At 32.2% G+C, this 26,779-nt stretch overlaps 2 protein-coding genes and 2 pseudogenes across 2 annotated transcripts; 1 reads left to right on the top strand and 3 right to left on the bottom strand.

Annotated features, from left to right (window-relative positions):
- Positions 1-779: 779 nt before the first annotated feature.
- LOC136998327 (uncharacterized) lies at positions 780-7,637 on the bottom strand. Its single transcript, XM_067350857.1, has one exon. It carries the CDS (start codon positions 7,545-7,547, stop codon positions 2,901-2,903), a length of 4,647 nt encoding a protein of 1,548 aa, XP_067206958.1. The 5' UTR covers positions 7,548-7,637; the 3' UTR covers positions 780-2,900.
- Positions 7,638-13,159: 5,522 nt separating this feature from the next.
- Positions 13,160-15,691, bottom strand: LOC136996918 (uncharacterized; annotated as a pseudogene).
- Positions 15,692-17,429: 1,738 nt separating this feature from the next.
- On the bottom strand, positions 17,430-19,318 carry LOC105673475 (SCAN domain-containing protein 3-like). Its single transcript, XM_067351859.1, has 2 exons — positions 19,207-19,318; positions 17,430-19,084 (listed from the first exon to the last, which is right to left on the bottom strand). The coding sequence occupies exons 1-2, from the start codon at positions 19,316-19,318 to the stop codon at positions 17,430-17,432; spliced, it is 1,767 nt and encodes a 588-aa protein (XP_067207960.1).
- A 754-nt stretch (positions 19,319-20,072) lies between these two features.
- Positions 20,073-24,730, top strand: LOC105679283 (uncharacterized; annotated as a pseudogene).
- The last annotated feature ends 2,049 nt before the right edge of the window (positions 24,731-26,779 follow it).

Below are 26,779 nucleotides of genomic sequence, written 5' to 3'. Positions count from 1 at the left end.
ATGTAATTATTTCATTTTTTCTTGTCTTTATTTTTTTCTTGTTCTTCATTTTTTTGTTTTATTATATTAATTTTTTGTAGGTTTTTTTTATTAATAAGAATAATGTTTTAAGACTTTAAAAAATATTATTTTACACTTTTAAAAGCATTTTTTTTTCTCTATTGTTATATTGTTTTATAATGTAATAATTATTTCATTTTTTCTTGTCTTTATTTTTTTCTAGTTCTTGATTTTTTGTTTTATTATATTAATTTTTTGTAGGTTTTTTATTATTTATTTTATATTTTTATTTTTTTTAAGCAGTAATTTTTTATTGAGTTAATTTTTGTTTTTATTTTTTTTTTAAGCAATAATTTTTTATTGAGTTAATTTTTGTTTTTGTATTTAATTTTTTTTTATTTTTATATCTGTATCTAGTTAAATAAAATTTTTATATCTGTATCTAGTTAAATAAAAAAATAATTTTTTAAATAAAAGTATTTAATTCAAAAATAAAAAAATTTTTAAAATTTAATCAAAATAAAAAAATATTACAAAATTTCGCAAAAAACTTGGCGCTGCTGTACTGAACTATTAACTTACATAAGATTCGCATCGCAATACTTTAACATGCTCCTAATCATTCCAACATACTTTAATCTATAGTATATGTGACGTAATACTATAGTTTAGTTTGGAGTATTAGAGCGAGTAGGAGCATGTTAGAGCAAGCGATGCAAACAAATTTCGGCTCAAACAGACTAGAGCGACGAAGCGGCAAGTGGCGATGCTATAGCCAATCAACTTACAATTTTACCGTAAGAACAAGAGTTTAATTGGCTATCGCGTCGCCGTTTGCCGCTCTGGTCAGTTTGAGTCATTATAACACTTAATCATGTAAATTGTAAAATATTGCTCATTTTCATTCTCTATAATATTTTAAGATGTATTTAACATGTAGTTCAGTACAGCAGCGCCAAGTTTTTTGCGAAATTTTGTAATATTTTTTTATTTTAATTAAATTTGAAAAATTTTTTTATTTTTGAATTAAATACTTTTATTTAAAAAATTATTTTTTTATTTAACTAGATACAGATATAAAAAAAATAACTAGATACAGATGCAATTATTTTAAAAAGTATACTTAAGAAAAATTAACTAGATAGATATAAACACAAATATCATTTTTAAATTTAAATAACTAGATATAGAAGCAAAAGTAACTAGATACAGATGTAATTATTTTAAAATGTATACTTAAAAAAAAATTAACTAATTGTAGATATGATTATAATTTTTAAATAAATAACTAAATAAAGATGCAAAAATAACTAAATACAATCTTATCGATGCTTATTGGTTAAAAAGCTGTAAGCGCAATAAGCGCAATAAATTAATCCTTTTTCGTAATATATATACATACAAGTTTTTCTGAAAGGTTTTTTTATTTAAACTTGGCGTCATTTTCTGATGATATCTTTTATAGGCAGAATATATAGCGAATTTTTATTTGGTATATACAACTTTTTTTAAAATATATACATACAAGTTTTTTTGAAAGGTTTTTTATTTAAACTTGGCGTCATTTTCTGATATCACCTCTTTTATAGGCAGAATATATAGCGAATTTTTATTTGGTATATACAACTTTTTTTAAAATATATACATACAAGTTTTTTTGAAAGGTTTTTTATTTAAACTTGGCGTCATTTTCTGATATCACCTCTTTTATAGGCAGAATATATAGCAAATTTTTATTTGGTTATATATACAACAACTTTTTTTGATTTGGTTATATATACAACTTTTTTTGAAAGGTTTGTTATTTGTTAATATATATACATTTTTTTGTGGAAGATAAATTTTTTGGAAGGTTTATATATACAACAACTTTTTTTGGGAGGTTTGCGTGTATACAACAACTTTTTTTTGGTATACAATAACTCTTTTTGGAAGGTTTGCGTGTATACAACAACTTTTTTTTTGAAGATTTGCGTGCACTTGGCGCCTTTTCTTTACCTTTTTTTAAAAAGGTAATTTGTTGAAACTTTTTTGTAAGGTAAAAAATACACAACAACTTTTTTGTAAGGTTTGCGTGTTTATATATACAACAACTTTTTTTGGGAGGTTTGCGTGTATACAACAACTTTTTTTTGGTATACAATAACTTTTTTTGGAAGGTTTGCGTGTATACAACAACTTTTTTTTGGAAGATTTGCGTGCACTTGGCGCCTTTTCTTTACCTTTTTTTAAAAAGGTAATTTGTTGAAACTTTTTTGTAAGGTAAAATACACAACAACTTTTTTGTAAGGTTTGCGTGTTTATATATACAACAACTTTTTTTGGGTTTATATATACAACAACTTTTTTTGGAAGGTTTGCGTGTATACAACAATTGGAAGGTTTGCGTGTACTTGGCGCCTTTTTTTTACCTTTTTTTAAAAAGGTAATTTGTTGATTAATGGATATCATTTCTTTTTTTCAGTAAAAATATTACTAAATATATAAACTTTATATTGATATTTCAGAGTGAAATAACAAAACAATTGTGAAATAATTAATTAGATTTTACTAAAGAGTCCCATCACCACCCCCGTCATATAAAACGGTCCTCTTTGATTAATGTTGTAATAATACAAAGTTATATATAATTATGTAAATATCAAACAAATCGTTTCTAGGCCATTGTATTTGTCTAATTTAAGCGTCATTGGCTTAACTTTCTTTATTTTCTTTTTTTTACATATATTTGATTATCCATAAAGATTTTCGTCATCAGTAAACATATTTTAATAAAATATTTGATTATATATGACAATTCTTTTTACCATTTATTATCAAAAGATATGATCAAATAATACCACCAATTACTTATCAATTTTCTGTAAGAAAATGATACAGATATCTTTAGCGCCTCTAGGCTATTGTCTTTTTCTAATTTGCGCATCGTCAGCTTCAATCCAAGTATTAGACATTTTTTCTCTACATATACTTGTGTAATGACCATTTTCGATACATGAACCATGATGGAATATAGCACTCATAGCTTTGTAGAATTGTCCAGCAATATTTATTTTAGTTGTTGGGATAGCACGTAAAGTAAACTTATCTGTTTTTGTTGATATACCGTCTTGAATTGTTATTAAATGCATGACAATTATATCTCCGGTTAATATTAATTCACTTTTACATAATATGTCATTTCCTGTACAATTTTCACATGATTCGTTGTGTAATTGACACCAATGAGAAAATGTTACATTTAATAATTCATTAAGATCAAAACTTTTTTTCTTCCGTTTATTAACAGGAATTGAAAGAAGGATATTTTTATTAACAATAGTCGTCGTATTATGACAATTTTTACATTGTTTAATGGAAGTGACTTGATGCTCAACTAAATTTTTTATATAATCGTATTTCGTGCAAAGAGCTATAAGAAATTCACATGCATCTCGTTTAACATTTTTGGAGAAAAATTCTCCTAAACTTTGTCGTATTACATATGTATTCAAGTTAGGCAGTTTGTTTTCATATTGATTTATTAAAATACCTAAAATACTTAATTTATCATACTCAAATATTAGTTTTCTAATAACATTTAAATGTAAAAAGCATTGCAATACTGCATTTGCATAACACGAACCCTTATCTATATTTTGAAAACCATACGTGACCCAAATAATATTTTTTCGAACTTTTTTATGTGATTCTTGAACAGAACTAATTATTTTGGGTTGTACCCATAAAATATCTTTTATTTTACGATACTTTTCTTTTGAAACAGAAATTATATCTGTTTTGGATTTGTGTATTCGTTTTAATCGATTATATTCAACAATAGCTTCTTCACTAGCTTCTATAGAGGAAGGGTCAAAATTGATCAAATGCAATCCATCTGAAGATGTTACTCGTGACAATGCAACATAAACTTGGCCGTGACTAAATACAGAATTACCTATGTCTATAATAGCATTCTGCAAACTCAGGCCTTGGCTTTTATGAACAGTAATTCCGTAACTTAGACACAATGGAAATTGTTTTCGAATAACATATGCTTTCTCCATCACCGCAAATTTGACATTTACTCTTTCAATTAAATATTCTAAACCTGATGGCAAAAGAAGCTTAATTTTTTCTATATAACCGTTAGAAATATCTTGTACAACTGAAATGACTTTAGCAATTGTACCATTAACAAGACCCAAACTAGCATCAATATTACGCCTTATCATAACTTTTGCTCCAATTTTTATAACAATTTGTTTCGAAAGCCCAGCTGTTTTAGAATTATCATCATCATTATTTTCCAACACTTTTAATATTTTCTTTTTTATATATGGAATACATTCGATTGTATCTTCAGCAATTAATAATATTTTTTTCGAAGCAATACGACTTAACATTGCAGCATTCAAAACGTCACACATGTGACAAGTGGGCAATAAACAAACGGTATCTGATGGCAAATTGTTAATAAAATCACATAATTCATTTAATCTAGATTCGAAGGAATCTTCTGTAAAAGATATTTTCCTATTTTTTAAAATTTCATAATCAGACTTTGTTAATAAACCAATACGAATTCTTGACAATAATTCACGATAAGACTCATCTTCTTGCTGGCGCATATTAATTGTCAACTCATCGTAATCAAATAATGTAGTCCACAAATTTACAGTCTGTAGGCAACCAATATATTTGTTAACTTTTTCATTTGACAAATCTTTAAAGACAGAATCTTCATGTACAGGAGGCAATTGAAGCAAATCTCCAAACAAAAGAATATGCCTTTTACCAAACCAGCTATCATCACAATCACTTGAATCAAATATTTCAGACAATCGAAGATGTATGTACATTAAAGTCAAATTAGATATCATTGATACTTCATCGATTATAAAAAGAATAACATCTTTAAGTTCCGCTCGTAAAAGTTTTAACACATGATCAGACAATCGTTTATATTTAGGAGTATTACCATGTTCAACAGGTAATTGAAGCAATCTATGAACTGTCAAACCGTCTATATTAAACGCTGCTATGCCAGTAGGTGCTGCTACAGCAGTATCTTTTTTGAGATTTTGTTTTATCCAGCACTTAACAGTTTTAATTAAATAACTTTTTCCAGTACCACCTTCTCCACTAACATATAATCGCAATATTGATTTATCTGACTCTATAATAGTAATAACTCTATCGAATACTCTTTTTTGATCTATATTTAATTTCGCAATCATTTCTGATACATCAATATCTTTAATATTTTTATCATCGAGATCCTTAAAATCTTGCATCGCTTCACCAGCTTCTATATTTTGAACACCTATTGGATTGTCAGGATCATCTTGCGACTCATGTTTTTGTACTTCATCTAAATGTTGCTGCACTAACTCTTTAGCATTTTCAAATGCTTTTTGCAATTCTTCTAGTTTTTCGTAATATTGTAATGCTTCTGTTAAATGTAGTTTTACCTTGTGAAATGATTCTGCATAAGTATCACATCCATTTCTAAGCTCTTCTAATTCTCTCCACGGTTCGAACAGAAGTAATAACGCAAAGAAATACTTTTCCGGTTGTGTATTAACATTATATCTATAATGATTAATAAGATATTCACGCTGTCGTCGTCTAAGATATCCATTTTTAAATTTATAGAATTCAACAAACTTATTTTGTGGTTTGATTTTTGTAATATCATACCATTTTGCAAACTCATAAAGAGACATACATTCTAATTCTTTTGGTCTCTGTGGATAGTGGTTATTTATCAAAGATTCACAAAATATATCTGTCGATTGATCATCAAGTACTTCAATCTCTTTACGAGTTTTCAATTTTCTACATCTTATTCGATTAACATCTAACCATCTAATAGTTGTATTTGGATCAGTTCCATATAAAGCAATACCCAGTAATGTATCAGCAGCTTCAAGAGCTCCACATTCTCTATTACTCGTGAATCGCAAGGCAATACTCCAAAGATAGCTCATCAATGATTTATTCGTATTATTTTTAGTATTAATAATAGTATCAGACAACTCACATTTTCCCGCTTTATTCATATATTTAGTAATGTACCAGGTAAGCAGTGACGACTTTTCGCCAATAAATTGTATATCCATATTTCCTTCCCATGCAGTAAGAAGAACAGGATTATAATCATTTATATTACTTTCATCTTCAGTTCGCGGAAGATCATAAAGCCTGCTTCTATGTTTTAATTGCTTTCTACCTGCTATGGCAGTTGTGACATCTCTTATACTTAACGTCTCAGTGACAGGACGAGGAAATCCAAAACGACATCTCCGAACAACTTTACGTCCAACTTTTTTAGAACGGAGACAGTAATCATTATGTTTGTGTCGTTGATGCGTATTAACACGTCTGTACAATAATGGTGAAATATCTTTATCTGGCATTTTACAGCTTATATATTGTAAAATAAATTTGGAAACTTCTTCAATAGAAGATTCACCAAGAATTGGAGCATTTTTTATCCAAATTAATAAATGAAAATGTTGTATGCCTCTACCTTGGTATTCTCGTCGCCAAAAATAATGAGTGACTTCTCCGATCGGATGATCTTTGGAACAAATAAAGTCAAGCATCGCACGAAACGTATTATCGAGAAATCTCGATGTTGACACAGGATCTCTAGCAACAAGTACACTGGTGCATGCCGAAGAATCGCACCATCCATTTACTTCACGAATATATTCACCTAACTCTTCCCATAACCATTCAGCGGGACTTAATGTTAGAAACCATGTTGCAGGTCCGTAATGTTGTGTCATACAATTTAAATTATTTCGCGGTTTACTCCAGAATTGTTCCGTATTCCTTAGTGTCGAAAATATTGTGGTTAAATCGGATTCTAACAATTCTTTGGACATTGCTTCTAAATATTCCGCAGCCGTATAACGAACTTGTGGATTAGTTACATTCATCTTATGAAAAATTCCACGATTTAATTGACGGATATTCGTATTATTTAACAAAAAGAATAGGTATTGTTGATTTAATCTATACTGTGGATGTTTAGACATCAAACGACATTTAACAAATTCATGATCATGAAGCTTGACCTGCCTAGTTTCGTGCTGTCCATTAATACCAAAAAAATATAAATCTGGAAAACATAACAAATCCAAACATTTCTCACGATTATCCAAAGGTAAATCATAGACTTTTAACATTTGATATAAAGCTGTTGCAGTTTTATTTGTTCTCTTTTCATATAATGGATATATAGTATATTGCTCATAATAACCATCATTTTCATCATTAATAACCTGAGTTAGCATTGCCTCATGCTGATTGAATGCAGCATCTCCAAGATTTTTTGTTCCCTGTATTTCGGTTTCTAAATTATTACTTAATGACACATGCTCCTCATCCAATACATCTTTTGCAACATTTTCATCCTCTTGCATCTGGAATTCCAGATTATTTAATTTTTCCAAAGATAATTCATTATGACTATTTGGTAATATTATTTCAGAATACAAAGGATTATTATTCTTTAACCATATTAATGCATCAAATACTTTTTTAACATTTACCATCTCTTCCCATATAATTTTTGATTTTGTGGGAATACCTCTGACTAAGATATATAATTCATGATTAATATTTATCGCATCGGTATTAGAACATAATTTGTTCAATGTCTCTTGTATAGGAAGTGGTAAATGAAATGTTCTACCTTTAACTTTTTGTATCATTTGCCTTTCAGGTAATTTTTTATTCATAACAGTTGTCATTTTAACAACAGTTTGAAATGCTTTAGCTCTCTGTATAAGAATCTTTTCAAATGTATTAAGAGATGATATTACTTCAGGCACATTATTTGTAAAAAGATTATTCAAAATGCAATACGCAGGCATTAAACCTTGACAAAATTTTTGTTTACAATAAATACATATATATTGTGCATTAATTTGTTGTTTCTTCACATGTACCATTAAATCTTTCCAAACTGGATTATCTATTTTTGCTTTAATAGAATATACGTAAAATCTTAAGACGTGAACCGTTGATTCCACAAAATCGGCTAGTGTCCTCACTCACCGGACTACAACTCGCGGCACTAACAACACTATCGCGAACTAGACTGATAGGCGAGCCAGAATCGATTATCGCATCTATCGTAAAGGTATCCACGCTGTTGTCCTTATCACTAGAACTAATTTTTACATTGATCAAGTAAGGTCTTGAGAGTTCACTATTTTGTTCCATCGCTATAATGTTCGTTGATGTTGATTGTGCAGATTTTTCTTTTGCCTCAGATACAGTGGCTTGCTTGCGCTCAGGGCAACTTCTCGACAGGTGTTCCGTTGAACCGCACACGAAACATGTTCTCTTCTCCGCTGACAACAGATTCTTGCAGTGTGTAGCGATATGTCCAGTCTCGCGGCACTTGTAGCACCTCATCGGCTTCGCTTTCGCGGACTCTATTTTTGCGGACAATTGCGGGCCAGTCTTCTTCAACTTCGGGTCGCTATACCGTTTGTTCTCTAAGCTGACGTTCTCGAAAGCCTCTAATAACATCGTCTTTGACTTAAAATTCATTATACGTGCCTGGTTTTGCAAGCGTATATCAGTAATACCCTCAATGAGGTAATCGAGAAGTTCGTCTTCGTCTATTGGCACTCGATTAGCAAGAATTATTTTGTCGTGATAATAATCACAAAATAGTTCGGCCGTTTTCCACGCACGGGCTTCAAATTCCTTGCGGAGAGATAATTTGCCGGGGCGCAGGTCAAACATGCGCGTCATTTCTCCCAGCAAATCTTCGATACTCAGCATCAGGTGTTCCGCTTTGGAATAAAACCAGATGAGAGTTCGTCCTCTCAATCTTGAGCTTATCAAAATTCTTGCGGAATTATTATCTAGTTGATAAGAGTTCCTCAACAACTCTAGCTGGTGTTTCCATCTCCAGAATGTATTCTCGGTGGCATCAAATTCGAGTAAGAGATTTTTGAGGTTACGAACACCACCGCTCGCAGAGGCAGCGTTACTCGATGCGGAGACGCTACGCGCCATCTCGCGTTCTCGTCGTAGCAGTTGCCGCTCCCTCTCGATCAACTCTCTCTCTTTCTTCGAACCAATGCTAATTCACGTGGCACGTGATCGTCAGATTCTTCCGATTGCAACGGCCTCGTTTCCGGTCTTCTTTCCTGAACCGTTGCATCGCCTTCTAAATCTGCCGATTCGTCCATGTCCTCTCGCACACTATCGGAAATCGACGCGTCTTCCACTCGCGACGCCTGATTCCGTTTTTCACTTAGAATCGCTCAAATATTCGGATCCGTGGTACTCAACCGGAAAATTAGCTCTGCCTTCGAACCACTAGAGGCTAATTTTCTCTCGCGAAGAGCATCTTTTAGCTCGGCTACCGTAAAGTCTTTTCCTTCCAATAACGCCATACTAACGATCCGACATACAGTCTCGATACAGCGACAACGATACCGTTCACACAGAACTAAAACGATCCGCCGGCACTCGGGTATCTTACACACAGAAAATAACCCGCACACGACTCACACAGAGTGTTTTTGTACCCGTTGTCCTTTATCACGTGTCGCGTCTATATCGTCTCGTATTAACACTCGCGCGAGGTCAATCACAAGACTTGTCGTACTAGACTCAGTCGCACCGAATCCGTATCCGATCCCACTTCTGAAAATAATACTGTAGGCACTCAGGTAATAATTCGTACACTACAATATTCAGGGCGTTCTTAATTCTTTATTTCTGAGGATCCGTGAGCGACTCTTTTTGCAACGACTCTCTTCTTGCTTGTCTGTCCCACGACTGTCGCAAAGGCGCGACCAATTCCACGTGATCATAACAATACTAACGCGGGAGAAAGAGGCGGGTATAGACCCGGTGACGAAAGATAAAACAACTAATACAAAGGAAATGCCTACACATGAGAAAGCTCTGAACCGCCTGCGCAATCTAGTGGCGCTCCCGCAAGTACAGAGCTTCCATGGCTGAAGGCCTGCGGCGCATAGCGGCGACGCCGCGTACTAAACCTCGTCGAAGCGACGGTGCGGTGACTGGCTGCCACAATAATAAATACTAGCCAAGTTCCAAAAAAGACACTCCAATATGTTTATATTTTAATAATTATCTAAATTTTTAATGTATCACCAACATGAAAAGTAACTGATATGTTATTCAAGGTGCAAATTCAAAATAAACATACATAAAATATTCATAAAATGTATAAATAAAACTGATCAAAATTTGATTGAAAAAATTTAATTATAATAACAAAATATTTATTAAAAAATACAAAAAAACTTGGCGCTGCCACACCGAACAACATGTTAACTTACATAATGTCAATTAATTACATGATGACAATTAATCATTCTATATATTACATTATTACTCATTTTCATTGTTTCATAATACTTTGAGGTGTAAAAAGGGGCGGAGGGGTGGAGAGACCCCTCGACGGGGGTGAAGGGGGGATGGCGCGAAGGGCTGCGCTGGGGGGGGGGGAGGCGATTAAAGGGGAGGGGCGAAGCCCGTTAACAGCGCCGTTTTGTTGTATTTTTTAATAAATATTTTGTTATTTTAATTAAATTTTTTTCAATCAAATTTTGATCAGTTTTATTTATACATTTTATGAATATTTTGTTTTTTTTAATTTGCACCTTGAATAACATATCAGTTACTTTTCATGTTGGTGATATATTAAAAATTTAGATAATTATTAAAATATAAACATATTGGAGTATCTTTTTTGGAACTTTGCCAGACCTTATCATTTATGAATTTTTGTGCTATATCACCTACTTTTTTATAAATGTACAAAATTAATTATGTGACAGAATTGAGATTTTTTTTCAATTATTTTTGCACATTTTGAATGTAACATTTATATTAAGTCAGTTGTATATTAACTAAATTATTTTACATTCTAACACAAGTATTTTGTTTTTCATATTACACTTACATTCTGTGAAACAGATGTTTTATTTCAAATATTCAAACTAAACTATTTTTAGTTGTAACATGTCGTCGATTTAACTGCCGCATTGATATGAAGTTACGGATAGCTGATATAAAATATCTTTGGCTTCATATCACGGTTTTGTTAAAATTTTTACAAAATATGCGAAAAAAACAATGATATCAAATCAAAGACATGTTAAACATAAAATAATTTAGTTAAAATATTCGAAATGACACTTATTATGTTTTACATAACGTAATTGTGATATCCAACGCATTACTTATGTTAGTTATTTTCTAATATTACCAATAAAACATCTGTTTCACAGAATATAAGTGTGATATAAAACAAAATACTTGTGTTATAATGTGAAATATTTTAGTTAATATGTAATTAAGTTAATATAAATGTACAAAATTAATTATGTAACAAAATTGAAATTATTTTTTAATTATTGTTGTACATTTCGGATGTAACACTTATATAAACTATGATATAAACTATGATATCAAATCAGCGACATTTGAAACATAAAATAATTAAGTTAGAACATTTAAAAGGACACTTATTGTGTTTCACATAACGTAACTGTGATATCAAACGCAAGACTTATGTAATTAGTTATTTTCTAATATTACTAATAAAACATCTGTTTCACATGACATAAATGCTATATAAAACACAAGACGTGTTATAATGTAAAATAGTTTAGTTAATATGTAATTAAGTTAATATAAAAATGTACAGAAATGTACAAAATTAATTATGTGACAAAATTTAAATTATTTTTAAATTATTTTTTCTACATTTCGAATGTAACATTTATATTAACTTAATAACATATTAACTAAATTATTTTACATTATAAGTTTTGCGACTGGATCGATGTCGACCTCGATAAGATGTTCTTCGTTCATTAATACTAATAAAATTCTATTACATGGCAGTTTATTTATTAATAAAATATTAACAAGATTAAAGGATATAATTTTCTTTTTTATACTTTGCAGAAGTTCTTTTTAATACTTTTCGAGTTATTTTATATCTTAATCTGACATATTTCGATATAAAATTTAAATTAAAATATCTGAAAATATTAAGTTATAGATAATCTTACCGTAATACTTTTATGATTAGAATAATGAGAATTAAGTAGTATAAAGAAAACGCATAATGGTTAAAAAAAGTACATTGTAAATTACATATTTTTTCTTCAAAATAACAATGGGTTTTTTTTACACGTATTGATTCGTTTTATTATTCTGCTCATTAAAATATTACGGTAAGATTATCGATAACTAAATATTTTAAGCGATTTTAGATTTTATATCAAAATATGTCATATATCTCTCTCTCTCTTTCATATTTGCGAAATTTTCGTAGTGCAATTTGGGGAAGTCAAATTCATTGACCCATGGCACCTGATGCAAGAAATGCACGTAGCGCAACTCGGAGTACTCGATTTCGTCAACTCTTGGGACCTGGTGCGAGGAATTCCCGTAGTGCAACTCCCGAAAATCGAATTCGTCGACCCTTGGCACCTGGTGCGGAAAATTCCCGTAGCGCAATTCGCGAAAGTCGAATTCGTCGACCCTTGACACCTGGTGCGAGGAATTCCCGTAGCGCAACTCGGGGTAGCCAAATTCGTCAACCCTTGGGACCTGGTGCGAGGAATTCCCGTAGTGCAACTCCCGAAAATCGAATTCGTCGACCCTTGGCACCTAGTGCGAAAAATTCCTGTAGCACAACTCGTGAAAGTCGAATTCGTCGACCCTTGACACCTGGTGCGAGGAATTCCCGTCGCGCAACTCGGGGAAGTCGAAATCGTCGACTCTTGGCACCTGGTCGAGAAATTCCTGTAAATTTTAATGATAATGATAATACCCTGGGCCCCGTAAATTCTTCATCCACCCCTGTGGACAGAGGAGAAGAATAAGAAGACGACGTTTCTTAATTTTTGCATTACCAACATCACTTTTTGACCGCTTGTATCTCCGGAACGGCTGGACCAATTTTAATTTTTTTTGGCTCAAACTAGTCGTGGCGATGCCGCCTTTAAGGATATATTATGTGTTTTTATAAAATTTTTTATATTTTAGTTGCTACAAATCCTCGAAAAGTCGACTTCGTGCGCGCAGGATAAGAGACTTAGTAGTGTCATTTTCTGAACTTTGCCAGAGAGTCTTTTTCTGACTTAGTAGTGTCGTTTTTTGAACTTGGCCGGAGACACTACCGCGTCTCCTGATTATGCTCCAGAAATTGCAGATTATATTACAAATCATGACATGCCTTTTGTTCTAATGTGGTCTGCGTTACTACTAAAACTGGTTACACTTAAAACAGTTAAATTAAGCAATGCAAATGTCGAAGGTTTTTTTAATATTATAAAAAAAATGTTTTAAATGATGCAGTTAACTTAAAAGTTGAACGTTTTGTGAAAAAAATAAAAGATTATATTACACAAATATGTGCTGAATTAAAGTTGAACATACCTTTAAAACGCAGAAAACGTAATATTCAATATTGTAATGTACAAAACATAAATGACGCATTAATAGAAAAGATGTGGTAAAAAGAGCAAAAACCTTTGTGCAGTCATTTTGAAGGTCGCTTATTAGGTCGTATAGCTAAAAAGTATAAGTTTCATACAAGTACGCCTATATCAAATAAAAGTACAAATATAACATTTATCAAAATTGAATTTAAGCGAAAGTTCAACTCATGCAAATGCTCATGAAAATGGGTTATTTTTGGATGTCGAATATTATAAAAAATCATCATATCCTACGTTTACAATTAAACAATATGGATCAATAACAAATGCGCCAGTAAGAGGATTTGATATAAGGGTGTTTCAGACCACCCGCACACCCCATTTAAAAACGAGGGAAGTGGTTATTTTAAAAAATGTTTTAGACAAAAGTTGTTGGTGATCAAGTAATGCATTACATGGGCATATGCAATTGACCTTGAATGGCGTCGTGAAGGTCATATCAAGGTCGACTTAAATTTTTTAAATGGGAACCTTTACTTTTTATTTCATATTTTTATAGTTGACGTCAAGGCGTTTTCGAAACACTGGTTACAAACCCTTTTTAATTGAGATCTTTCTGAGTTATGAGACTTCAAAATTTAAGTACCGCCGGCGTTAGCATTACCCAAGATGTACCGTGTGGAGGTTGCACGGTCAGATTTACACCTTTTCGGGGTGCTTGATTAAAGTGAATCTTCTTGCCTCTTACGCGCGCGCGCGCGCGTGTGTGTGTGTGTGTGTGTGTGTGTGTGTGTGTGTGTGTGTGTATTTGTTCAAATGAGATGTTCAAACTGAGCACCATTCTCTGCAATGCAAGCATCTACTCTGGTTTGGAAGGAATTGGTTGCTCGAAGAATTTCATTATTACTTAAAGATTGAATTGCTTCTTTTATCCTACGAATCATATCATCCCTTGTAATTGGATGTTCACGATACACCAAGTCTTTTACCCTTCCCCACAAATAATAATCTAGAATAGTGAGATCCGGTGATCGAGGTGGATAATTGATCGGATCGTACTTGCCCATCCACTTATTGGAAAACATGGTGTTTAGAGCTGTACGAGCAACTCTTAATGTATGCGACGGGCATCCATCTTGTTGGAACCACATGTCCAGGCGCAATCGCAGAGATAGATTTTGTAATAAGACTGGAAGATCTGTCTCTATCAAGGCTGAATATCTATTACTGTTTAAATTTTCTTCCAAGAAAATAAGACCTACGATCTGATTACCAATAATGCCGCACCAAACATTCACCTTCCAAATATATTAATGATCCATTTCTCTCAACCAGTGAGGATTAACTTGCAACCAATAACGACAGTTCCACGTATTGACACATTCATTACTTTTGAATGTAGATTCGTCAGAAAATAAAATTTTGTGGTGAAAAGTAGGCGGTTGTTGTCTTATCCAGTTGCAAAATACAAGTCTACTTTGACAATCATCATTATTCAGTTTGGTGAAGAGACATTCAGTAAGGGTGAAACTTGTTTTGACTCAAATTGCGCCAGATACTGACACGACTAACTCCAGAATCTATTTCTCGGTCACTCAAGGAATCATGAGGATTCAATTCTGCCGATACAAAAATTTCCGCTGTTTTTTCATCCCTAATTGGACGGCGGATCTGTCGACCTTTGTTATATTGAGGCTGAACGACACTTTCAGTTCTGATTTGCTTAGCCAAACGTAAAAAAACGTTGCGCGAGTGAAGAGTCCGATCAGGAAAACACTCTCGCCACAATCTGTCAGCTGCAGCGAATGCACCTCGACACTCACCCAAAATTAGCAACATATCTATAGCGTATTGCTACGCGCTTTTAAGTGTGTTCGAACTGGTGAGAATAAAGAGAGCCAATTTTGTGGAAAATATAATTTATTTTCTTTGTCAGAGAGATTGTATGTACAGTTTGTGTTTGAGTGTTTCATGCGCCCAAGGCGCGCTCACGGCAATGTGTAAGGCCGTGAGTTTTAGAATAAAAATTGACGGGCGCGGTAAGAGATTACCGGCCGCGTCTTAGTGTACTGAACTAGTCCTAAAAAGGACGGCTCTATTGATGATGCTCGCTGCAGCCCCTTGCCTGGAGTCGGAGATACCTCGTTCGGAAAATGGTCTTCCGTGTGGCAGCTGCTTTCGGAACAAGCCCTAGGCGGCGAAGTTTGAATCGCAATAGAGCGGATCTCCGTCGTGCCTTGCATTGCGACTGTTTCGGCTCTCGATGTAACAGATCGTTCTGTGAATCGAGGAGAGAGAGGTCTCCGTGCTCGTACGAGTGTCCCTTGGAGGCCGGGTCAACCGCACACAGAATTCTAGTGGAATTAATTTCCACGGTAGACTCTGTGGTGGCGACGGCGATGCTGGAGTAACAGCGGGCCGCTTTGGTGAAAAATGCGGCCGAAGCTGAGACTTTATTTTTCGTTTCTGTGCCTTACGAGGTACTGTGAGAAAACAAAAAGAAAAATAGCCTCTGCTTACGCTCTTTACTACAACAGCTATTGCTCAGCTCAAGGGCCCTTAGTTAGAGCTCGCCTTGAAGCGAGTGAGTGAAGTAGCAGATCGAGTCGACGCTCTTTTATAGTGAGTTGATCGATTCTCGATCGCGAGAAAGCCTTACACCGGCCTGCGCTACCTGGCGGTGTAGCTGTAGGCTTAGCGCTTGGTTGAGGGCCTGCGGCGTGTAGTGATGCCGCGGCGTACTATGCAGCTTCGGTGCAGCAACGTGGCGCAGTGCTCCCAGACTTGCCCGGATGGGCGCGCATGCGCGGCCTAATGCTCTCTCACTGAAGTATTGTATCGAGTAAAAGAAGGTGCTATATGACTCCCTCCAAAAGCTGCTTGCAAAAATAAATGTAAAAGTTTTAAAGAATGAATAGGTGTTTTCTATTTACATAACAAACATCTACATGCTAAAAATAATTATATAAAATGTGAAATTACTTTTAGCATAAATAATTAGCGTAAATATATATTATGTAAATAAAAGTATTTATTAATTTTTCAAAAATTTTTATATAAGTCGTAAATATGCTTTTACAGACAATTATATAGTACTTCTTTATATATATATATGTATATATATGTATACATATAATAAATTAAGGAGAGAAGGTGATTAAAGGTTATAAAATAATAGTTAAAAAACACATTTTTAAATCATTTAAAATAAAAGTTTATTTGGCAGAATTTGTAAAAAATACCAACATTTGTTGCAAGGGTAAGGAAAACTACCAAAAACCTCACCAGTATTCATAAAACAAAACTTACATTTTATCATAAAAATAAACATTAAAAATAAACATTTAATTAAATAAAATCTGTTTAATTATAATACTAATGAACACATAAAATAACATATATATTATAATTATATTGAATATATATATTACTATATTATTGTTTAATAAATATCACAAATAAAATCTTATTGAATTAATATCACAAATAAAAAATTTATTTATTAATATTACAAATTAAAAAAACAAATAACTAATATAAACTCTGAAAATAAATAAAATATTAATATTCCCAAATTAATAGGTCTTTATCCTAATTAATAAAAAAAGAAAAGTAATTATTAAATGTGCGTGTGTAAAAAAATAAAAAATAAAAATAAAATTTAAAAAAATATCAAGCACTATCAGATTTGTGTTTTGGATATAAATTTTGTGCATTATGCAACTCTAAATGTCTATCATCAACTTCAAAATTAATACAATTAATATTATCGGCCTGAAAACTCGAACGAATTGTACAAATTGCGGAAGTTATGCTATCGGATAAAGAATTTCTTTTTTTATTTTTGACATCTGTAACAATGGAAAATATTCTTTCTGCTTCCGCATTTGAATGAGGAAAAGTAAGCACTGACTCAACTAATAATTCTAAATTTGGAAACATTTTTTCCTCATTAAAATCTTTATAATGAAATATTTTTTGCTACATTTCGTCTACTTCTAATAAAGCTAATTCTATTTTCTCTGTATCATTAATAACTGTTGGCAAAATTCTCCATTCAAATCCTAATTTTGTTATGTCAATATTTTCAAAATGTGAAGCAATAATTGACAAGTCTTTAATTTCATTTCTGCCTTCATCATAAAGTGCAATTTTGGCATCTAAAAAAGTTAATTGTTTAAAAAATGAATTTTTATAAGGCAAACGTTTTAACATTTCTTTAAGTGCTGTTATATAAAAATTTAAACATGTTAATTTAATATCTTGCACGAATACTAATGGCTGATTTACCAAAAAACTTTCACAATCTGGTCCCACATATATATCTAACAGATGTTTAATATTCCTCTCATCGTCTACATTTAAAGTAACAATATCTTTCAAAGCCTCCAGAACCATAAAATTTTGAGCTATTTGATGAATAATTTGTTGACTACTGTTATATAATTTATGAATTAAAATTTTACGGGATTGGAAAAGAATATTAAAATTATTAAAAAAATGTAACGAATATTTTAAAAATAGTAAATAAGCTTTTATAGATTCATCATTTAATTGAGCTAAGATGGCTTCTGCAGACTGGGATTTATCTTCTACAACAGCAACAAGAAAATAATTTTTCAAAACTTCCCAGTTCTCAAGGAGTCTAATTACGCAATTATGTAATACAAGCCATCTTGTATTTGATAATTTAAGAAGTTTCTTTTTCTCAACATTAAAAAATTTCTGAAATTCGCCTAAAATTGCACATCTTTTTGCACTGCCTGAAATATAAGTACTAACATTTCTAATTAAATTTTCACATCTTTTAGGCAATTTTTCACACGCTTTACTTGCTACAATAGCGGATGAATGGCAAATACAATTTAATAGCACTACACCGGGTACTTCAGTTTTTAAATGAGAAAAAAAAGAATTATTACATCCCGTCATTACCGATGCATTATCGCTTGCCATCCCAACAATATTTTTAATAGGAATATTTTTTTTATTTAAAAATATTTTAAAAGTTTTAAAAATGTTACTAGCGGTACAATTTGTAGCATCTAATGCTAATAATTCTAATAATTGTGTTTTAATTTTTTTATCTGTTGGTGAAATAAATTTAACAAGTAAGCACATAAACTTTGTATCAGTTATATCTGTGCTTTCGTCTATTAAAATCGAAAATTTCCGTATTTGCAAAATTTCTACTAACTTTTCTACTTCGCGTTTTGCAATAACATTTTCTACAATTTTAGTACATTTAGTATATTTCAGTGAAAGATTTTGTGTAACTTTAGGCTCTATACAAATATCTTTTAACAATGGAATTAAATGATCCGCGGTGCAAAAAGCAATATTATGCTCAGCAAAAAAAGCAGCTAACTTTATTTCCGCGCGTTTTACTTTATTTTTGTGTAATACACGCTCGTTATAATTATGATTGAGGCTTTGATTTTGAGGCTTTATGTTAGTTAAATGTGTTTCCGTTTGTGAATGTTGCGTTAAATTCGTTTTACAACATCTGATAGTCTTGTTACACACGACACAAAGAGCTTTATTTTTCTCGGGATGAGGAGCCAACCATCCTTTAAAACAATCTTCATTTAACCACGATAAATTAAAATTTCTAATTGTTCGTTTTTTAACAGCTCCTTTTTTTTATTATTGATATCATGCATACTACTATCCATACTACTACTATCCATTTTATTATCTATACTAATATTGCACTACTATTGCACTACTATTTTGGTGTTATATAATTTTTACTTACTCATATCCGTCTCGTCCTGTCCTGTGTAGTAGCTCGTTGTCCGGATCTTCAATCTGACAGCTCTGGTTCTACCTGTGTGGATCCCGCCAAAAGTACACCAGTGCGCATCCATCGTACGTCACTGTTTTTACGCTCGCTAGGCCGCGCATGCGCGCCCATCCGGGCAAGTCTGGGAGCACTGACGTGGCGGTATACCGCCACAATATCATATGCTTCTTCATTTGAATAGGACATGGCTATGGCTATGGCCTGTGAACTTCTTACTCAACTTGGTGCTACCAGCTACATCGAATACTGTACGCTATGAATAATAGTAATAATGAAACCGTGTGAGCTTTTTGGGCACGGTATAACTCGCCGGAATCCAGGTTTGTTTGGTTGGGGGTACGTCAAGAAGAACTCGCGTTTGAGAGATGATAGTAAAATGATGCGTTTATTGAATGAATAATAAGTTTGATGACTGTGTGTACATGCAATGTATGATTTGTATAAATGTAGTGTGCGAAGTGTATAATTGCGATGTAAAATCTGTATAAATGTACTCTGTATGATTTATATAAATACGTGAGTGAATAAAGGCGACGAATGATTGGTATAACTGTTTGAGTATATAACGGCGACGTATGATTCGTCTAGACGTGACGAATGTGTCAAGGCGGTGTGTGATTCGTCTACGCGTGACGTGAAGCGTCTTGGTGCGATCGGTGGAACGTTTAGCGCAAGCGCGTACGATCGAGTCGTAACGGTTGGTACGATGGAGCGCCTGTCGGCGGGCGCGTTCGTAGATGCGTCGCGAGTCCATTCGATAGTCGATCGATACGGGTCGTTCGGCGGCGCGGATTGGTCGGCGCAGTTTTGCCTGCCGGATGGAGTTTAACTTTAAATACCGGTGCGCGGAAACGCGATATTTGGATTGGAAGCCGAGTACGCTCGGCGGATACACGAAAACGCTCATAGAGGAATGTTCGCTGTTTAGCAGCGAACAGGATCTGGTGAAATAGACGTACAGCCATACGCCGGGCCTCTTTTATACCCGGCTGGCGGCCGACTGACTTCGGATCGGCAAGCATTGGCGGCAGTGATGCGATATTTCCCACAGCGGTCCCGGCTCCGCTGCCTCACACAACCTTACAGAAGCGCTACGTCACGTATCCGTGTGAGCTCGGCCGTTCAACCAATGGAAGAGAGCGAACGCTCCCTTCCACCGAGCCGACACAACAGACGATAAATGCATGCTACTTGCATGTTAAAAGCAAGCGTTTCTGATTCAGAAAAGAAATTCTGAGGCGAGTGGCTGGAATATTAGAGATCACCTGTTCGAAACCTGCTTTGTGCAACTTTTTTTTCTTTTTTCCACATTTGTTTCTAACATACTAAATTATTAGATAATATTTTTTTGCCCAAAAAAATAATATTTTCTATTTATTATTAATATTCGCATATATTAAACTAACAATTTTAGAAATAATACAGATCTGCTATTGTTAATAGAAAAATGAAGTTATTTTACAATGTTGCAACAAAGTGCTAATTTAACATATGCGAATATTTTTAATAAAGATAAAATAATTTTTTTTAGCCAAAAACATTATCTAATAATTTACTTAAAATAAATATCGAAAAAGGAAAAAAGTTACAAAATCACAGTTTTCAAACACGAGATTTTTAATATTCTTGCCATTCGCCTTACTCGTTTAGCCATGCTTGTTATTTTACATTTATCAACATAAAAGATTACACGCCTGCAAAGCTTTTAATTATTTATTTTAAACTACTGCATATTAGCAAGAGTTACTGCAGTAACTACATATACATGTACTGTGGAGATTAGTGGAGGAACACAGTAGCATATTAAAACTGCAGTCAAATAGATGTAGATTGGTAATTTTATTAATACTATTAATAAGTAGTGGTCTTCCGCACCACCTTTGAGGTTCCACTTATGGCGCGTTCGATTTTTTTTAAGTGGATCGTCGCCTGGAGCCCTATTGTACCACTTTTTTTACACCTGTTATTTACAGGTTAAAATAATTTACAGTAGTTGACACTGTATTTTTGTATCTATATACTTACTGTACTTTGTATACTCACTGTACTTGTACTTTTGCGCGTTGCGCGTATATTGGCGAGTTGGGAAAATTACTTACTTTATAATTTTTTATAAATACAAAATATATTTTGTATTTATTATGCCTGCAATGCTATCAAGAGTAATGAGAAATACAAGGTGTCTCATTTTAAACAATCCACTCAAATATCTCAGAAACACCGAGTTAAATAATAAAATTTTTTAAATAAAAGTTGTAGGATTTGGAGAGGGAAAAAATATAGGGATATTTGTTTGACCTTGAATGGAAGCGCTTCTGAGATTTGAAGGTCATTTTTATTTTTTTAAATGGAACCACTTTAATTTTTTTATATAAATCGATTTCTCATAATATTTGTCGTAAAAAGTTATAAAACTAGGATGGCCAAAAATTGAATGGTTTACAAGATATTTTATACTTTAATTTGACATAATTTTACATAAACTATAAAATATCTCGTTAAATATTCATTTTTCAATTATCTTACATCAACACTTTTATGCACAAAATAATGAGAGGAATCAATTGGTATAAAAAAAACACATAGTTGTCTTTAAGAAAAAATCTAGCAGAGCTATATTTAAGCTATATTTAGCAGATATGATATAATATACTTTCTTCTTAAATATATATACTTTTTTCTTAAAGTCAACTATGTATTTTTTTACACCAATTGATTCCTCTCATTATTTTGTGCATAAAAGTGTTAAAGTAAGATAATTGAAAAATGAATATTTAACGAGATATTTTATAGTTTATGTAAAATTATGTCAAATTAAAGTATAAAATATCTTGTAAACCATTCAATTTTTGGCCATCCTAGTTTTATAACTTTTTACGACAAATATTATAAGAAATCGATTTATATAAAAAAATTAAAGTGGTTCCATTTAAAAAAATAAAAATGACCTTCAAATCTCAGAAGCGCTTCCATCCAAGGTCAAACAAATATCCCTATATTTTTTCCCTCTCCAAATCCTACAACTTTTATTTAAAAAATTTTATTATTTAACTCGGTGTTTCTGAGATATTTGAGTGGATTGTTTAAAATGAGACACCTTGTATTTCTCATTACTCTTGATAGCATTGCAGGCATAATAAATACAAAATATATTTTGTATTTATAAAAAATTATAAAGTAAGTAATTTTCCCAACTCGCCAATATACGCGCAACGCGCAAAAGTACAAGTACAGTGAGTATACAAAGTACAGTAAGTATATAGATACAAAAATACAGTGTCAACTACTGTAAATTATTTTAACCTGTAAATAACAGGTGTAAAAAAAAGTGGTACAATAGGGCTCCAGGCGACGATCCACTTAAAAAAAAATCGAACGCGCCATAAGTGGAACCTCAAAGGTGGTGCGGAAGACCACTACTTATTAATAGTATTAATAAAATTACCAATCTACATCTATTTGACTGCAGTTTTAATATGCTACTGTGTTCCTCCACTAATCTCCACAGTACATGTATATGTAGTTACTGCAGTAACTCTTGCTAATATGCAGTAGTTTAAAATAAATAATTAAAAGCTTTGCAGGCGTGTAATCTTTTATGTTGATAAATGTAAAATAACAAGCATGGCTAAACGAGTAAGGCGAATGGCAAGAATATTAAAAATCTCGTGTTTGAAAACTGTGATTTTGTAACTTTTTTTCCTTTTTCGATATTTATTTTAAGTAAATTATTAGATAATGTTTTTGGCTAAAAAAAATTATTTTATCTTTATTAAAAATATTCGCATATGTTAAATTAGCACTTTGTTGCAACATTGTAAAATAACTTCATTTTTCTATTAACAATAGCAGATCTGTATTATTTCTAAAATTGTTAGTTTAATATATGCGAATATTAATAATAAATAGAAAATATTATTTTTTTGGGCAAAAAAATATTATCTAATAATTTAGTATGTTAGAAACAAATGTGGAAAAAAGAAAAAAAAGTTGCACAAAGCAGGTTTCGAACAGGTGATCTCTAATATTCCAGCCACTCGCCTCAGAATTTCTTTTCTGAATCAGAAACGCTTGCTTTTAACATGCAAGTAGCATGCATTTATCGTCTGTTGTGTCGGCTCGGTGGAAGGGAGCGTTCGCTCTCTTCCATTGGTTGAACGGCCGAGCTCACACGGATACGTGACGTAGCGCTTCTGTAAGGTTGTGTGAGGCAGCGGAGCCGGGACCGCTGTGGGAAATATCGCATCACTGATTGGCGGTTTCAGTGGCGGGCCCCCACTAAGCGGAGTTCGGAACGGTCGGATGTGGGGGTCCGTTCGGCGATTGACCGCCGGTGTTTATGATAAAGTCTTATCGGCGCTCGATGCGCCCTTGGTGGGCTACGGACGATGGACGGTCGGACGGATGCAGCTTGCGGGCTGCACCGTTACAATAATAATAGTAATAATAGTAGTAGAATAATGATGATTGTCAAAGTAGACTTGTATTTTGCAACTGGATAAGACAACAATCACCTACTTTTCACCATAAAATTTTATTTTCTGACGAATCTATATTCAAAAGTTATGCATGTGTCAATACGTGGAACTGTTGTTGTTGGAATTGTCGCAGTTAATCCTCACTGGTTGAGAGAAATCGATCATGAACATATTTGGAAGGTGAATGTTTAATGCGGCATTATTGGTAGTCAGGTCGTAGATCCTATTTTCTTGGAAGAAAATTTAAACAGTAATAGGTATTCAATCTTGATAGAAACAGATTTTCCTGTCTTATTAGAAAATCTATCTCTGCGATTGCGCCTAGATATGTGGTTCCAACAAGATAGATGCCCATCGCATACATCAAGAGTTGCCCGTGCAGCTCTAAACACTATGTTTCCCAATTAGTGGATGGGCAAATACGGTCCGATCAATTATCCACCTTGATCACCGGATCTCACTATCCTAGATTATTATTTGTGGGGAAGGGTAAAAGACTTGGTGTACCACGAACGTCCAACTACAAGGGATGATATGATTGGTAGGATAAGAGAAGCAATTCAATCTTTAAGTAACGATAAAATTCTTCGAGCAATCAATTTCTTCCAAACCAGAGTAGATGCTTGCATCGCAGAGAATGGTGCTCAGTTTGAACACCTTATTTGAACAAACACACACACACACACACACACACACACACACACGCGCGCGCGTGAGAGGCAAGGGGACTCACTTTAATCAAGCACCTCGAAGAGGTGTAAATCCGACCGTGCGACCTCCACGCGGTACATCTTGGGTAATGCTAACGCCGGCGGTACTTAAATTTTGAAGTCTCATAACTCAGGAAGATCTCAACTAAAAAGGGTTTGTAACCAGTGTTTCGAAAACGCCTTGACGTCAGCTATAAGAATATGAAATAAAAAGTATGGGTTCCCATTTAAAAAATTCAAGTCGACCTTGACATGACTTTCACGACGCTATTCAAGATCAATCGCATATGCCCATTGTAGGGAGCGTTCGTGCTGGTGAAAAAGGATAAAGCCTTGTTCTTAGAAAAATATTTATTCCTTTGTCCGTAGTGTATATACAATATATTAAAAAAAAGTTTTCCTCATAAAAAAATCTTTCCAAAAAATTGTTTTTTTAAAAAAAGTTTTCCTCATAAAAAACCTTTTCAAAGAACTGTACTTTCAAAAATATATTATATTAAAAAAAAGTTTTTCTCACAAAAAACCTTTCCAAAAAAAGTTGTATATATTATAAAAAACTTTCCAAAAAGATTGTATTTCCAAAAATATATTATAAAAAAATTTTTTTTTTAAATTATATATATTATAAAAAACCTTTCCAAAAAAATTGTACTTTTAAAAAAAGTTGTATATATTAAATAAAAATTCGATACATATTCTACCTATAAAGGAGGTGATATCAGAAAATGACGCCAAGTTTAAATAACCTTTTAATAAAAGTTGCATGTATATCTAATTATTTATTTAAAAATGATATTTATGTTTATATCTAGTTAATTTCTTCTTAAGTATACTTTTTAAAATAATTGCATCTGTATTTAGTTATTTTTTTTATATCTGTATCTAATTAAATAAAAAAATTTTTCAAATTTAATCAAAATAAAAAAATATTACAAAATTTCGCAAAAAACTTGGCGCTGCTATAAAATAGCCTTAAAATATTATTATACATCTTAAAATATAATAGAGCAATGAAGGCTATTTTATAGCAGCGCCAAGTTTTTTGCAAAATTTTGTAATATTTTTTTATTTTGATTAAATTTGAAAAATTTTTTTATTTAACTAGATACAGATATAAAAAAAATAACTAGATTCAGATGCAATTATTTTAAAAAGTATACTTAAAAAGAATTAACTAGATATAAACATAAATATCATTTTTAAATAAATAATTAGATATACATGCAACTTTTTTTGAAAGGTTCTTTATTTAAACTTGGCGTCATTTTCTGATATCACCTCTTTTATAGGCAGAATATGTAGCGAATTTTTATTTAATATATACAACTTTTTTTAAAAGTACAATTTTTTTGGAAAGGTTTTTTATAATAAATATATATAATTTAAAAAAAAAATTTTTTTATAATATATTTTTGGAAATACAATCTTTTTGGAAAGTTTTTTATAATATATACAACTTTTTTTGGAAAGGTTTTTTGTGAGAAAAACTTTTTTTTAATATAATATATTTTTGAAAGTACAGTTCTTTGAAAAGGTTTTTTATGAGGAAAACTTTTTTTAAAAAAACAATTTTTTGGAAAGATTTTTTTATGAGGAAAACTTTTTTTTAATATAACAAGACGTGTACTTGGCCCTTTTTTTACCTTTTTTAAAAAAAAAGGTTTTTTTGTGAAATATTTTTTTTTTTTAGTAAAAATAATTTTAATAAATATGATTTTTTTTTTTAGTAAAAATAATGGTAATAATATCCCACCATCACTCCCGTCATATTTTCAATACGACGATTCTTTTTTTGATTATAGAAATCTTAATTTATACAAACCTAATAATTTTTTTTTATATTTCACAACATGTTTTATAAGAAAATTATTAGTAATCATAAAAAAGGTATAAAAAACCATCTGTATTTCTAAGTTATTGCGTTTTTTCATATATAAAAACAGATTACTTTTGATCAAATTTCTGTAAAAATGACAAAAACATCTTTAGCACCTCTAGGCCATTGTCTTTTTTTAATTAGCGTATCGTCAGCTTCAATCCAAGTGTTAGACATTTCTTCTTTATAAACATTACATACCTGCCGATTCCACCAATGTACACTTTCTGTCCACTAACTACAGAATACTAACAAGGGAACGTTCACAAGTGTCCCCTCCCCCGATTTGATTCTCCTTGAAATATGTTGTAAAACATACAATTTGAGGAGACACGTATTTTTATATAGCGGCCCTAACTCAAATTTAAGGGATCAAACACTCCTTTGAAAAAAAAAACGGTTTTTTTTTGTGTGTAACTATCGTCAAAACCGTAGGAGATAAAAAAATATTTCAAATAGAA

This window comes from Linepithema humile, chromosome 3 (genome assembly GCF_040581485.1).
Source record: "Linepithema humile isolate Giens D197 chromosome 3, Lhum_UNIL_v1.0, whole genome shotgun sequence".
Classification (NCBI taxonomy): Eukaryota; Metazoa; Arthropoda; class Insecta; order Hymenoptera; family Formicidae; genus Linepithema; species Linepithema humile.
The sequence above is the reverse complement of the archived record's forward strand: the minus strand, read 5'-3'. Positions and strand labels throughout refer to the sequence as shown.